The sequence below is a fragment of the Phoxinus phoxinus genome, assembly GCF_949152265.1.
Source record: "Phoxinus phoxinus genome assembly, chromosome: 7".
Lineage (NCBI taxonomy): Eukaryota > Metazoa > Chordata > Actinopteri > Cypriniformes > Leuciscidae > Phoxinus > Phoxinus phoxinus.
Genome location: NC_136882.1, coordinates 38368490 through 38385276, shown reverse-complemented (window position 1 = coordinate 38385276; position 16787 = coordinate 38368490). Strand labels below are relative to the sequence as shown.

The window sequence follows — 16787 nt, the reverse complement described above, 5'->3', positions numbered from 1 at the left end:
GGGGAGGAACAAACACTGAACGCTAAACTACAGGTTTTATTTTAATATGCAAAAATAAAACAAATGCATATAAAAAGCAAAAATTATAAAAAAAACTCCAGTGGTTCTCTTGGGTTTTTTTTTTTTTTTTTTTTTTTCCATGTGCTCATAATTTCTTTGTATGACCGTCTGGATAAACATGATAAGCATAATTTGTCATCTTTCATTGCGCATGACTCAAAGCACAACTACATTATGCTTACAGAATCTTTAACGGATTTATGAAAAAATGGTAACACTTTAGTTTAGGGTGTAATTCTCACTATGAACTAGTTGATTATTATCATATCATGCATATTACTATGATATTGACTGTTTATTAGTACTTATAAAGCACATATTAATGCCTTATTCTGCATGATCATATTCTACATCCCTAAACTTAACAACTACCTTAACTACACTCTAAAAAAATGCTGGGTTGTTTTAACCCAATGTTGGGTCAAATATGGACAAACCCAAACGTTGGATCAAAAATGCAATGTAAAAATGTAATCATATTTGACCCAAAACAACCCAGCATTTTTTAGAGTGTATTAATAAGCAGTAATTAGGAGTTTATTTAATCGAAATTTGTAGTTAATAGTGAGAATTGGACTCTAAACTAAAGTGTGACCAAAAAATGTAACTCGAAAAGTTCTAATATGGAGCAAAAGTTCATTTATTTCAGTAATTCAACTTAAAAGGTGAAACTAATATATTATATAGACTCATTACATGCAAAGTGAGATATTTCAAGCCTTTATTTGTTATAATTTTCATGATCATAAGCTGTAAGCCATAATCATCAAAATTATAACAAATAAAGGCTTGAAATATCTCACTTTGCATGTAATGAGTCTATATAATAATATAGGTTTTATATTTATATTTTACGAAGCAACTATTCTTATAATATCTTAACATCTATACTCTAAAAAACGCTCTGTTGTTTCAACCCAAATTTTGGTCAAATATGGACAAAAGCCGGTCATTTTTTTTAAATTAAATTTTTAACCACTCCTTTGGGTTTGTCCATATTTGACCCAAAATTGGGTTAAAACAACCCAGCATTTTAAAATGGTTTGATTTTAATTACTTTTTTTAAATGGGTTTTTATGACCAAATATGACCAAATCCAACAAGGACAAGTTATGCAGACGGGTTCAATAACACTATTTATTTATTTGAAGGATTTTGTGAACTTGAAACCTTTATTGAAGCAATGACACTTTTGGAAAAGACACACTCTAAAAAATGCTGGGTTGTTTCAACCCAATTTTGGGTCAAATATGGACAAACCCAGCCGTTGGGTACATTTTTAAATTACATTTTTAACCCAACGTTTGGGTTTGTCCATATTTGACTCAAAATTGGGTTGAAACAACCCAGCATTTTTTAGAGTGCACATGCATAAATTTTTATGACATAAATGTTTTATGTACTTTTAACCCGTGAAAACTAGTTTTATCTCTTCTTATAATATCCTGTTGTCAAACGTTTAACGTCAGGAAAGAGAGATAAAGTGAAGATTACCTGATAAAAGAGTTGAGTAAATCACATCCTCTTTCCTCCACCACAGGCTCACACAGTTGAGAATAATTCAGCACTTCAGTTATTACATTATTACACGCTGGAACCGGTCACACGTGCGGGCACAAAGGTAGCTCACTGTAGTGTCTTTCTTTCTGCTGCTCTCCGTGCATGTCAGTTATATAGTGTTGCATTATAGCCGAATATGAAGTGCATATTTAGCCTTTGAGATTCTATGCTTTACAGGGATGATGATGATGATGATGATTATTATGATTATGATGATGATGATTTTGCTCCTGACTGAATCTGTCCCGGTCTCTTATCAATCCAACTCCACAGGTAACTTAAAAATAGATCACTTTAAAAATATATATATATATATTTGGGTTGTTGACAAATAGACAGATTTTAAGTTATTTATTTATTTGCACATTTCTTTAAAAAATTTATTCTTTTTTTTTAATATTGGACATGCCGATTTAAGATTGATTTATTGTTTTTTATTTATTCATGATTTTGCACATTTCTTCAAAAAAAAAAATAGATATTTGGGATTTTGTACAATTTACAGATTTTAAGTTATTTATTTTTATTCATTTATTTATTTGTACATTTCTTTGAAAATAATAGATTTTTGGTTGTTGACAAATTGTAGATTAAATGGAAATGCTGAGATGCGTTTGATTTTTTTTTTTTTTTTAATTACTTTAAAAAAATTTATTTGTGATGTTGACAAATGGTTAGATTTTAAGTTTATTTATTTATTTTAAAATATATTTGGGATTTTTGACAAATGGTCACATTTTAAGTTATTTATTTATTAAAAATATATCTGGGATTTTTGACAAATGGTCACATTAAGTTTTTAAGTTATTGAAAGATTGATTTTTATTTATCTATTAATTTGCACATTCCTTAAAAAATATTATATATGATTAAAAATAGATATGATTTGGGTTGATTTAAGTTAAGTCAAGTCAAGAATATTTGTTTAGCGCTTTTCACAATACAGATTGTATCAAAGCAGCTTCACAGTATTAAATTAAAATAATAATAAAACGTCCATGTTTGGTAATGCTGATCAATAGTATTATTGATTGATTAAATTAAATTGAATATCCCCATATAAAAGTTATTCATTTATTTAAGTTATTTATTCATGTATGTATTTATTAATAATTTGTACATTTATTTAAAAGTAGATGGTTGGGTTGTTGACAAATGGACAGATTTTTAAGTTGTTTATTTATTTGCACATTTGTTAAAAAAGTTATTGGTGTCGTTGACAAGTGGACAGATTTAGGAATAAATGGAGAAGCTGAGATGCTTTTTGGTTAATTGGCAAAGAAAAAAAGATTGAGTCCAAAATAAACTGATTGATCTACAGGTGAAACTCGAAAAATCTTAAAAGGTGAAACTAATATATTATATAGACTCATTACATGCAAAGTGAGATATTTCAAGCCTTTATTTCTTATAATTGTGATGGTTATGGCTTACAGTTTATGAAAACCCCAAATTCAAAATTAGAATATTGTGAAAAGGTTTTCATAAACTGTAAGCCATAATCATCACAATTATAACAAATAAAGGCTTGAAATATCTCACTTTGCATGTAATGAGTCTATATAATATATTAGTTTCACCTTTATTTGTTTGTTTGTCTGAAGGGGATATTTGACTGAATATATGCATTCAGACAATTTTTTAAAAAGGAGATGCTTTAAACTTTCTAACCAATAAACTTTTTTTTAATAAACTTTTTTTTTTTTATTAGTTCAGTGCGAACGCCCCGAGAATAGGAGAACAGTGCGAGTGAGAGCTGGAGAATCCCTGTATTTGCCCTGCCCGAATACAAACTGCTATGAATACGCAGAAGACACCTCGTATGATTGGTTGAAAACCCTCAAAGGAAGGCAGACTGAGCCAATCGGGACGGAGGAGAGTGAGCGTGTGCATTACAACCAGTCCACATTATACATCCTCTGGTTGACCCTGGACGACACGGGCTGCTACATCACACGCTGGTGAACACACACACACACACACCACAAAAAAAACCCCATTATATTACACTTAATTTTAGCATTTACTCTCCCTTTCGAGTGTCTTCGGCAAAGCATGCTGGGAAATAGACATCCCAGCCGTTTCAGTGAAACTTAAGTTCGTCTAAATTAAAATAAATAATTTCATAAAACTCAAATCAATGAAACGGTTCAGCTTACTTAAAATATATCAGTTCTGTGAACTTGAAAGAAAAAGAAAGTGCTAAATACTCATAAAAGTTAATTTGACTGAACTAATTCGTGTAATTTAAGTTTGTCCAACTCAAACCAATTCATTATTTTGAGTGTTAGGGTTTAGTAATCGTGTGTTGTCCTGTAGGTGGTATGAAGAGGACAAATGTGACGAATATGAAACTGAGATCGTGGTTTATGAGGCGTTCCACACAGATCTGCTGTACATCACCCCGTCAGAAGAAAAGGCGTCAGCAATCTACTGTCCAGTGTGTGAAACTCAGCCGCAGGCCACGTTCATCTGGTATAAGGTTTGTTGAGTTGATGTTCGTTGTAAACTTGACAGCATGTTTGCTATGTATGAGTCGGCTATAAAGTGAGGAGGTGATGCTGATCTCTCATCGTTTAATCTGATCAGGGTTTACGCATTACAAATATCCTGTTTTTCACTTAAAGGTTGTGTAGGTAAGAATTGTCTAAAGAACTTTTTTTCAAATTGGCTTAAACTGTCTTTATATACCAATACATAATTAAAATGTAAGTACTTTGAAAAAGAGAGTATAAAAATTGAGTGACTATAGTGTATTTAATCTTCAAAAAACACAGCTCATTAATTCCTACTGGGACGAAACATTACGCTATTACTGGCTCCGCCCACGTGCGCGCAGTCGCGCACCCGTTTTTAGGTGGGACTGAATGGAATTAATGAGCTGTGTTTATTGAAGATTAAATACACTAGAGTCACTCAGTTTTGTATACTCTCTATTTCAGAGTACTTGCATTTTAATTATGTATTGGTATATAAAGACAGTTTAAACAAATTTGAATAAAAGTTTTTTTAGACAATTCTGACCTACCCTACCTTTAAAGGGGTGTTTGATTATGATTTGACTTTTCTAACTGTAGTTAGTGTGTAATGTTGCTGTTTGATCATAAACAACATCTGCAAAGTTACAACGCTCAAAGTTCAGAGCAAAGGGAGATATTTGCTTTTAAAGAAATCGCTTTTTAAGGTGTTCAATGACTAGAAGATAACTACACATAAGCTTCATAAATTCATCAACTAACCATTCAGAAATGTCCTGTTGCTTCTACATGTTGTCACTTCTTCTCGAGTCTCTCCATCTTTGTCTGACTCCGGTTTGAACATAAAAGGCTAAAAGTTTTTGAAATGTTCAGTGCATGTGTGTGTGTGAGGTAAAAGGACACAAGCTCTTTAAGCTCCGCCCCCTGTGCCTGGGATCACCAGCTCATTTGCATTTAAAGGGACAGACACAAAACGGCGCGTTTTTGCTCACCCTCAAAAAGTGACAATTTTAACATGCTATATAAAAATATCTGTGGGGTATTTTGAGCTAAAACTTCACATACACACTCTGGGGACATCAGAGACTTATTTTACATCTTGCGAAAAGGGCATTATAGCACCTCCTTTCAAAATGTTTCTATTTCGGAAAAATAACCAAATGGTGAATTCAGCTGTTCACTCGTATTACTAATTTCCTAAATGATAACACTGAATGATAACAGAACAAATTCACTATAGTATAGGCTGTTTTTCATCTGTTCATATACTTTACATACTTGTTCCCCGAGGTCCACTTATGATATTTGTAAGATTTGTACATGAAAAACAGTAATAATTTAGAAATAAATCTGCTGTTTTTGAAAGCTCAGTTTAAAGGGGCGTGTCTCCTTTAAGACGTCGTCATAAACACCCACAGTTCTGATTGGGTGACATCTTTGCTTATGAAATGAGAATTACACATGTGCAACTGTTGATATTATAATTAACTGATTGTGGAAAGTGGATTACACTTGTTTACATCTATTCTACTCCATCAAAGTTTCTTTTTAACAGTGTGTTCATGAATAGCCTATTTTATTGTCCCAATTTTTTCTCTTTGGCAGAACTTCTCTCTTATTCCAAACCAAGAGTTTAAACATGTTTTACGTATCCGTAACTCTTCGAAAGAAAGCGAGGGTATTTACACCTGCGTTTGCACCTGGGAGCACAATGGGTTAAAACACAACACCTCTGGATCTCGCAGACTGACCATTATAGGTATACAGTATATTCCTCATTCGGCCGCGTCCGGCCCTGTTACTCTGAGATAGAAGTTATTTCTAACACACTAACTCTTCTTCATAGGTCAGTCCACCAACAATCCTCCAGAGTTTCAACTTCCCGTCAATAACTCCATCGTGATCACGGATGTGGGTGAGCAATGGGTTAAAATCTCTCACCATCATAAAGCACACTATAACTAAATCTGATTAAAACCGTAAACCTTTAACATTAATACTTCTCACATATTAAAAAAGGATGACACTTTACAATAAGGTTTCATTCATTAGTTAAGATACTAAACAATACTTCTATAGCATTTATTAATCTTGGTTGATGTTCATTTCAACATTTACTAATGCACTAATGCATTAACATGAACAAACAATTAACGTGCATTTGTATTAAATAATATTGACAAAAAAATATATTGCACACTGTTAAATTAACTTATTAAATGTAAAAAAATGAGACCTTATTGTAAAGTGTTACCAAAAGGTAAACATGGCTATGATTTTTAAAACTATTTTATTAAACATAGTTTTTTCTCAAAATGTGAATATTATAAACATTTTTTTTTTATTATTAAAAAAAAAAAACTCAGAGGTTTTCAAGCTTGTTTCTTATTTATTTTGAATTTAATTACCTTTTATTTTTTTATTTTTGGTTTTCATGTTAATTTCACTTTAATAAAATGACAAAATCAAATACAGAAATGACAACATTGTTTTTATATATATATTGCTATTTAGGTTTAATTAATTTTTATTTCAATTTAGTTTTTATTTATTTCCTGTTAATCATTTTAGTGCTTAAACTTTAACTTATTTCAGTTTATTGCCAAGGCAACATTTCTAAATTTCATTTAGTTAAGATTTTTATAATATTTTTATGTTATTTCAATTTTATTTAAATTAACACAAATGTTTTTTAATAGTTTTAGTTTGTGATAATAATCCTGGAGGGTTGTTGAGAATCTAATGACATACATACATTTTTTTAATTTTTTTATTTTTATTTTTTTTATAAAGTTGATCCACAAAAAAACATCACAATTGCACTAGAAATTTCGGATTCCCACTCCAAAACTTTGTTTTATGTTTCAAATATGTTTTGCAGGTTAAGGAGTCAAATAATTTATTATAATTTAATTTTCCACCTTGGGGTCCTTTTATAATATTGGTGTGTTTTTATGCACCCAAAAGTTACAGTAAGTTTTCATGATGAACTCTGGAAAGATGTAATGTCAGTGTTGCTCTTCATGAACTTGCTCTTGTTCCCCAGGCACAGAACTGATCCTCGTGTGCTCGGTCTTCTTTGTGTGTGATGAGTGTCCTGTTCGCTGGGAAAGGAATGAAAGCGCACTGATAGAGGATGGATATAAGCAGCAAAACAGGTGGATATCTCCTCCTACACACTACTTATAATTAAAGGGGTCATGACATTGATTTTAATGTTTCTTGAGGTCCACTTATAATGTTTATAAAGATTCTTGAGCAAAAACAAATTCACACACACACACACATATCCTATTCTCCGTGATCCCATTTTTTAAACTTTAGCTAGTGTGTAATGTTGCTGTTAGAGCATAAATAATACCTGTAAAATTGAGCTCAAAGTTCAATGGCAAGCGAGATATTAGATTTAACAGAAGTCCCCTTTCAAAGCCTCCAGCGAACGGCCGGTTCGGACTACATCCTCTACTTCCTGCTTTAATGACGTCACTAGAACAGTTTTTTGACTAACCTCCGCACACAGGAATACACAAAAAAAGGGGCGTGGACTTGTTGCGCTCCTACAGAGAAGAGAAAGAGTTGCGTTTGTAGAGTGTGTGTCGCCATGTCGCCGAGACGCTGTTATTTTCATCCCGGAGTCAAATCACCTTTGTTTGGCCATGTTTACAATAACACCGAGCCCATGAATCTCCACGTTATGCTAAGAGGCGTAACCTTTCCGGGCAACGTGCGCTAAGCTGCTGTCCAATCACAACACAGGAACCGCTGGCACAATCAGAACTCGTTACGTATTTCTAAAGGAGGGACGTCATAGAACAAGGAAGTCATCAGCTCGTTTTTAGGACAGTGAAAACACCGGTATACAGATTAGTACATTTTGTGAAAAATACTGTTTTTTTAAACGCTAAACATGAACACGTGTTATATTGCACACTGTAAACACAATCAAAGCTTCAAAAGCACAGGAAAAACGGGACCTTTATGGTTGAGCCGCTGTAGTCACTCGGACTATTTTAAACATTGTCTTTACTAACTTTCTGGGCCTGCAAGTTTTAATTACAATAGAAGCCTATGGAGGAGTGAGACCGCGCTCAGATTTAATCACAAATATCTACAGTCGCTGCTTCATCGGTCAACAAAGGTTTCTTGCGAACTCTCCATTACTGTGCCTCGTTTACAAAACAATCTATACCGTCATGCTCCGAACAAACATATAATCCTTCGACGTGATCCCGGACGCCATTCAAATAAACCATCCACTTGTTTCTAACGCTGGGATCCTTCTGAAGTCTGTACAAAGATGCAAACCAGCGGTTTTAAACTGGACGCATCAAAGTAAACTTTCTAACACTCCTCCATTTGTCCTGTTGTCGACAGACTCAAGTGTGTGAAGTCCGTCAGAAACTGAACACACTTCTCTATACTGGATCAGTGTAGACAGCGTCAGTGATTATAATGTCTTCTGTTTGATTTTGACGCGGCGCTCACGTCCAGTTTAGTCAAATGTCGGCCGTTTAGCGACTGAATGCCAGTGGGAGGGGCCTATAGTACGAGTGGGCGGAGCCTATGGTGCAATCATGTAAAACAATGATGATGTCTTGCACTGGAGGCGGGGATATGCAAATGTATTTGCCTGTTTGACATCACAGATCCTGCAATATGAAAACCAGCCGTTTCTGGAGCTTGATCAAATAAACGCCTTGTTTTATAACGAGGAGGACGTTTTAAGCTCTGAAAATTGCAGGATGTTTTAATGGTACAAAGACCTCGTACATGTCAAAAGATCAACGCAAATTTGATTTCTCATGTCATGACCCCTTTAAGAGTATAGTTGAGCCACATTATCAGAAAAGCATTAGACACATTCACCATAAACTGATATCCTGCTCTACAGTAGTTCTTGTTAATAGATCTCTGATATGAACAGCACATTTTCTGATGAAAAATGGGTAATTTGTGCTTTTTTTCTCCAGAATTAAAGATGGCAACGTTCAGTCACTTTTGAATATTACTAAAGTTTCTGAGTTGGACCTCCGTTCTGAGTTTCGCTGCACAACTGAAGACTCCTATAAAGTGACTTTTGTATCAATCACTTTGAAAAGTCGAGGTGAGATCCTCTGATCCGATCTATGATGAATATAACTGGATTAAAATGCATTATTTCACCAAATATTTGGGTGCTGTGTATTTTTTATGCTCTATATTGTAATGCCTCGTCTTGACTTACAATATAGAGAAAAGTTAATACTTGAATAAAATATTGCTAAGATCTCCAATTTAGTATTCATATTTTTATTTGCATAAATGTTATATTTATGTTTATTACATTTTATTATTATAATATTTTGAATGCATGAATGTTAATATTCAAAAAACAAGGAACTCCCGCACACTATCAGTCTACTTGCAAATGAGTATAAAAATTGTATTAGCAACGTTTCGGTCTCGAGACCTTCATCAGGCATATACAACTATTCCAACTCAATCCCATTTAAAATAATCACATGACCAATCAACGTAAAGATCCATTTGTAACCAATTAAGCCCAATAGAGACAGAGCGTAACGCGTCATAATCTGAAGGCCACGCCCACCGGGGGGGAAAACAATCCAACCGTCTCCATTGACTCTGCATTGTGAGAGGCTCCTCCTTGTCATTTCTTGCTTCTAACTAAAGACAGAAAATGCCTAAAAGCTGCTGTGTGACGAGGTGTACAGCAAACAAGCTAAGAAACCCAGAAATACGTTTTTATAAACTGTCGACCCCAAAAACAAGTGTTTAAGGACTTAAAAGCGGATACAGGCTGGAACGAATGGTTAAATAGTGGGATCCTGACACTCAGTATGCACTAAAAACACAGTTACGTGTGCAGTAAGTTAAACATTTGGTCACTGGTGAGTCAAATATCCAAATGTTAGTTTTATATATAATATTTCTGTAAGATAAGCGATCCTGTGTTGCCGACGACGTTCTTCTCCAGCGGGCGTACGTTAGTTCTCAGAGTAATGAGACACGTTACGCTCTGTCTCAACTGCCTGTGTCCACTTTTATGTCCTTAAACACTCGTTTTTTGGGGTCGACAGCTTATAAAAACGTATTTTTGTGTTTCTTAGCTTGTTTGCTGTACACCTCGTCACACAGCAGCTTTTAGGTATTTTTCTGTCTTTAGTTAGAAGCAAGAAATGACAAGGAGGCAGCCTCTCACAATGCAAAGTCGATGGAGACGGTTGGATTGTTTTCCCCCTGGGTGTGGGCGTGGCCTAAATACGCTCTGTCTCAATGACTGAATACATAGTTAACACCGCAAGGGGTTAATCGAAAAGAGGAGCGTGTTCCGGCGCAAACGCTCCCTGGTGATATTCTGCAGTTTCAGAAAAAAATTCCTCCACTGACCAGGATAAACTGAGTCTAAAGACAGTGGCACGTTGCACGTTAGTCATATGGGGCCCTATCTTGCACCCAGCGCAATTGACTTTGTACACCGACGCATGTATCATTCCTATTTTGCACCCGCGCACAGCGGACTTTTCCCTCCACAGACGCACGTCGGTAAATTAGGGAATGAACTTGCGCTCGCGGGGGCGGTTCGTCGCAAAGAGGAGGCGTGTTCCAGCGCAAAACTCCCTGGAGCTAATTCAAAAAGCTAATGTGTGTGTGTTTCTCCATCATCCTCATACAATGTCACTTCTCTGTGTTTTACGGCGCTGACGAGAACGCCGATCTCCTCGGCTGTGAACCGCTCCTGGCGTGCGCCGGCAAATCCGCCGTTATAATAGCAATCCGCCGTGGAACAAGCGCGCCGGCTCTTAAAGGGAATGTGAGAGGACGCTCTGATTGGTTTATTTCACGTTACGCCCAAACCACACCTATGAATAATGAAGCTACTTCAGACCAACACATTTTAGATTTGCGGGATCCGCTCACAAAGTTACTTGCATTTCGCGTTTGATGCTGGCGTTTCAGATCGTTACAGGGGGCCAAAGTCTTCCAGAGTACACTTCCTAGATATGTGGGTACAGAAGAATGAAGGCAATTTGATTACAAAGTTCCTTGTTTTTTGTAGATTTTTTGACCTACTTATTTGGTGTTTCTATCCCACGCACCGTCACCTGCAGGTGTGCAATGGTGTTTGCTAAATGAATGATTATTTCACTGCTTGCTGACTGAGAGAGGCTGAGGCTTGCAACCAAAGGACATGAGATCAACAATTTGACAGACAACTGCGCCAATACATTGGCGTTTTCACAAGAAGATGCGGAAAAGATCCTCTTTCCAGAAAAGGACATGGATTTTAATTTATCACATGACGAACACTTCAGGTCGGCCAATTGTGGCACAGATAATTCTCAGGATGTTGATTCTTTACCATCTTATATTCGGGATTCTACTGATTTCATCAATAAGATTTCTGAGTTAGGTCTATGATTTACCGGATATTTCTTTATTATTAACTTTGGATATAACAATATGCTAACATTCACATGAGAAAGGGCTTAGACATTACCTTTCGTTGCGCGGTGATGTCCGTTCACCTTCAGAGATTGTTATTGAGAAGGCTTCTTATCTTTTGAAACATAATCATTTCAGTTATAACAAAGATTTTTTTTCTTCAGACTAAAGTGGTACGGCAATGGGCTCGATTTTCGCCCCCAACTATGCCTTTTTTTTTCTTTTTTCTTTTTTAACAGTCATGTAGGCTTTTTTTTTTTCAAACTTTGATATTATTAACAATTATGTTTTTAGCTGTTTATGATGATGTGGTGCTAGTTATGTATTCAGTCATTGAGCTTAATTGGTTACAAATGTATCTTTACGTTGATTGGTCATGTGATTATTTTAAATGGGATTGAGTTGTATATGTCTGATGAAGGTCGTGAGACCGAACCATTGCTAATAAAATTGATACTCATTTGCAAGTACTGATAGTGTGCGGGAGTTCCTTGATTTTTGAAGATTTTTTGAACTACTTATTTGGCGTGCGGTGGTGTTTGCTAAATGAATGTTAATATTAAAATATTTGCTAAAAGTCTTTGTAAACATTTATTCAGCACAAGTCATAAGAAATTGTGTTAAGTGCATGTTTCCATGTTGTATTTTAGCATCAGTGCTCCCTGTGATTCTGGAATGCATTTGCATATTTCTTCTGGTCCTGGTTCTCTGCGGGATACTGAAGTGGTTTTCATTGGATCTGATGCTGTTTTTAAGGGGAATTTTCATCAAGTTCAACAAGAAAGAGGGTAAAGAATAATATTTTTTTAATACATTTTGAATTTCATTTAATTAAAAGTTATATATGCTACATAATACAATATTATTTTTGAAAATGTATTATAATATAACAGTTTTTCAGTAGTAAAGGAGTGGGACTGTGCTAGATATACGTATATGGGGATAAATACAAAAAGAAAATGATTTATTACTTTTTATTTCTGTCTTGTTTTCCAGTACAACAATCTAAACATGTTTTCTAAACAAAATCAAGCGAGTTTTTAGCTTGAAACAATAAAAAATATCTGCCAATATAATCTTGTTATAAAAAATGATCTTGTTTTCCCTTTGAATTAAGTTTTTTTTCTGACCCCATTGGCAGATATATTTTTTTTTAAGAATAAACTCTTTAATTTGATAGATTCTTCGGAAAACAAGGTTTAAATATCTTATATATCGTGTGTGTGCGTGCGTGTGTGTGTGTGCGCGTGCGTGATTGTGTGTGTGTGTGTGTGTGTGAATACTGTCATTAACACACATGACTACAATGCAATGTTTTGACAGATGGGAAGCTGTACGATGCTTATGTGATTTACCAGAGAAACAACTTTGATGAAACGACAAGCGAAACTGTGAGTGACTTTATCAGTGGATCTCTTCTAACAGTGCTGGAGAGCTACTATGGCTTTAAACTTTTTATTCACGGCAGAGACGACCTACCTGGGGAAGGTAGGCTTGTTGAACTTTTTCATATAAACATGTCAGTGATATATTTTTTAAAACAAATTGTTGTTCCTCAATATTTCCTGTACAAATATCTAGCCTGCATATAATCAAGATGCATTGAGAAGCAAAATGACTAAAGATATTAAGTCTAGTTTTCTGAAAAATGCATCAAAATGAAGTGACTTCATGCTTAAAACAAGAAAAAATGCCTGCCATTAGGGTAAAAAAAGTTTCCCCTTTAAAGTAAGTTAATGTTTTTTGACCCCATTACCAGCTATTTGATATTGTATTAGGCATAAACTTAATAAAACAAGACTTAAAGGTACACTGTGTAGTTTTTTAAGTATTATTAGTAGGGCTGTCAAACGATTAAAATATTTAATCGCGATTAATTGTATCAATGTCATAGTTAACTCGCGGTTAATCACACATTTTTATCTATTCTAAATGTCTCTTGATTTCTTTTTGTCACATTATTTTTTCTCATTTTAATGCTCTTATCAACATGGAAAAGTGGATCGACTTTGTTTTGTGCAAATGTTATTTATTGAAAACAAGATTGGCATGTGTTAAATTTTACACTAACATTCTCACTTGGAGCAAATAATCTCTCACACAATGTAACACTGTCCATCAATAAAAGGGTGAAAGAAACACTGACGAGGTGACGTTACTGATATTGACGAATGCGTAGAAACGCATCAGCTGTGTGTGCTTGACCATCAAGTGGTATTTAGACTGGACGTGCTGCGATGATAGCTCAGTTCACAACGACAACACACACAGATCACTTTGGTCTTGTCAATTGAACCATTTGGCAACTTTTTAAAAGTAAACTTTCCATTCAGAATCTTATTGGCATCCATTTCGGCGTCTCGCGCTCATCATTCATCCACTCAAAACGTAACGTTAAAGCTGGTCGCACACCGGAGTCGTATTTAAAATTCGAACACATTATTCTCTATGAGTGTACACACACTGGCGGCGCCATTCTGCGTTTTTATTGCTGGCCATAAACTAAGAAAGTGCGCGTCCGATGTGTGATACGAGTTGTCCTAGACGCGGCTCGGCGCTGCGCTTCTCGTCCACTCTTTGGCCGGTTCGCAAACCCAAACAAGTGTGTGCGGCGTGCTGTTGTTTTGTTTCTGGTCTAGCTAGATCCGGTGTGCTGTTGTAGTTTTAATAACGTTACTAGTTGCTGCAAAAGCATGTGAAAAAAACTACAAAGTTTGCTAGGCGTTAATCTCGCGATAAAAAAATTGCCACCGTTAAAATGGGTTTGCGTTAACGCCGTTAATAACGCGTTTAACGGACAGCCCTAATTATTAGCTAAAATGAATGTCTTTATTCATAAATATGTTCTCATTGGTGTAAAATTACCTCTGCCAATGATCTGACTTATCCTCGTAAGTGAAGAATTTCTCATCTTTATTTACACTGGACGGGTAAGTCCACGGAGGCTTCCATGTCGTTCCGCCATCTTGAAAAACTATAATAGCAGAGAGGGACAAAAAGCACTAGGCTACCTCAATGCATTTCCACAACGCGTTTTCGTTCAGAGCCAGCGTCACGTGACTGACACCAGCTGAAGCGGACATGGAGATCAGCGAGAGGCGCGTGTCACTGTCCCTGCAAATTTGAAAGGCTGCACTGTACGGTACTTCATAATCCAGCATCATACTTATGCCGAGCCACAGGAGAAAGAATCCTCGTCTGCAAAAACGTTTGTTCGTTGTGTGTCAAGTTGCAGTTTGTTTGAAATAACGAACCTCATCACCCGAAAGAAAACTCGATGAAGTGCGATTGGAAGACATGTTGTCATCGCTTCTTGGTACGTAACGGCTACCGTAGTTGCAACACACATTTGAAAAAGCGAGGCGCTAGAGAGCACTATTCGTTTGAATGCAAAATACAATTTCACAGCTAGATGGGAGAAATTCCTACACAGTGTACCTTTAATATCATAAAGTCCCCCTGTAGTCAATAAATGTAGGCTATCTCTTAAAACTGTATTTAAAAAAATGTTCCTTGAAAAAAATGTCTTCATACCTTAAAATATCTTGAATGTAACTCGACACCCTTGCCTCATTTAGTATATGCGGTTCTATGAATATGCAAATGAGCCCCGCCTCCACTCACTCACTCACTCACTGATCCACTGGTTGACGATCACACGTCGATCTGATTGGTTACAAGGTAGTGTGTGACGTCAGAAACACCAGCGATTTCAAACCGTGTTTTTGAGACACTGCAGTTTTAAGCAGAAAATACTCATGAATTTACACACAGTTTGTCTTAAAGCGTATTAAAAACACCACATAGACATATAAGAATATACATACAGGGGAACTTTAAGTAATTTTGCTTCTCAAGTAAATAAATCTTGATGGAAGAATGTTTAGATATTTGAAAAATACTAAGGAACAACCTGTGTGCAATAGATTATATACTGGTGTTCATGCTTCATCATCCTTCCTGTGTCTTAACCAGATTGCATGAACCTGATTGAAACTAAGATACAGCTTAGTCGGAGGCTTATCATCATTTTAACACCAGGAACAAGTAGCATATCCCCTGGAGCGTATGATCTGCAAGTGGGGCTCCATCAGGCTCTGGTACAAGGAGAAACCGGTGTGATTCTCATCCAGCTGGGACAGATGCGAGACTACACACACCTGCCTCTCGGACTGCAACATCTCCTCTGCAGGAACAATCCTCTACTGTGGAGAGACGGCCAATCCTCGCCAACCTCCAGGTTCTGGAAGAGAGTGAGATATAGGATGCCTATTGCCTCATCCCGTCAGAGGAGGAGTCTGAAAAAAAGACCACTAGAATGTAAGAGTTTACCAGTTTAAATCAAGACACGCTTTTCAGGTTCAGGATTCAAAAGCATTTTCGTAAAAAAAAAATCTTGAGATAAATTCGCTCGATTCTTGTATATTTCTTGATCAAATATTTTGTCTTGGGAACGTCTTATTTTTGTTTTGTTTGGGGATTTTTTTAAAGAAGAAAATTACATGTTTTGCAATATTTGGTGACGACCCAAATTTAACAAATTTTTGTAGAATTATTACTGAATTTTCAAATTCAGCAAAAAGTCATGTCAGTCATAATCATGACCAATCATTGTATGCATCATTGGTGCACTCGTGCACATCCCTAGTAATATTTAAAGTTTGGTGTCTGTACAAATTTTTTAATGATTTTTAAAGAGTCTCTCACCAAAGACTGCATTTATTTGATCTAAAATACTGTACAATTTTTGAAATATTATTAAAGTTTAAAATAGAGGTTTTCTATGTGAATATATAGTAAAGTGTAATTTATTCCTGTGATCAAAGCTGAATTTTCAGCATCATTACTTCAGTCTTCAGTGTCACATGATCCTTCAGAAATCACTATAATATGATGATTTGCTGCTCAGAAATCATTTCTGATTATTATTAGTGTTGAAAACAGTTGTGTTGCTTCATATTTCTGTGGAAACTGTGATGAATAGAAAGTACAAAAGAACAGTATTTACTTGAAATAGACTCTTTTGTTACATTATAAATGTCTTCACTGTCACTTTTGATCCATTTAATGCTTCCTTGCTGAATAAAAGTATTATAAAAAGATTAATTTGAAACAACCCAATAAATTCATAAAACATCTTACCTTTGGGGATTTAAGACAATTTGGAGGTTTTCTAACTTTAAAGGTCCCATGACATGAAATTTTCACTTTTTGAGGTTTTTTAACATAAATATGAGTTCCCCT

At 35.4% G+C, this 16787-nt stretch overlaps 1 protein-coding gene across 1 annotated transcript; it reads left to right on the top strand.

Annotated features, from left to right (window-relative positions):
- Positions 1-1835: 1835 nt before the first annotated feature.
- Positions 1836-15627, top strand: il1rl1 (interleukin 1 receptor-like 1; the record flags this gene model as incomplete). Its single annotated transcript, XM_079617466.1, has 10 exons — positions 1836-1893; positions 3332-3581; positions 3940-4102; positions 5703-5856; positions 5944-6012; positions 7144-7255; positions 9068-9201; positions 12194-12331; positions 12867-12934; positions 15519-15627. The coding sequence occupies 10 exons, from the start codon at positions 1836-1838 to the stop codon at positions 15525-15527; spliced, it is 1155 nt and encodes a 384-aa protein (XP_079473592.1). The 3' UTR covers positions 15528-15627.
- Positions 15628-16787: the final 1160 nt, after the last annotated feature.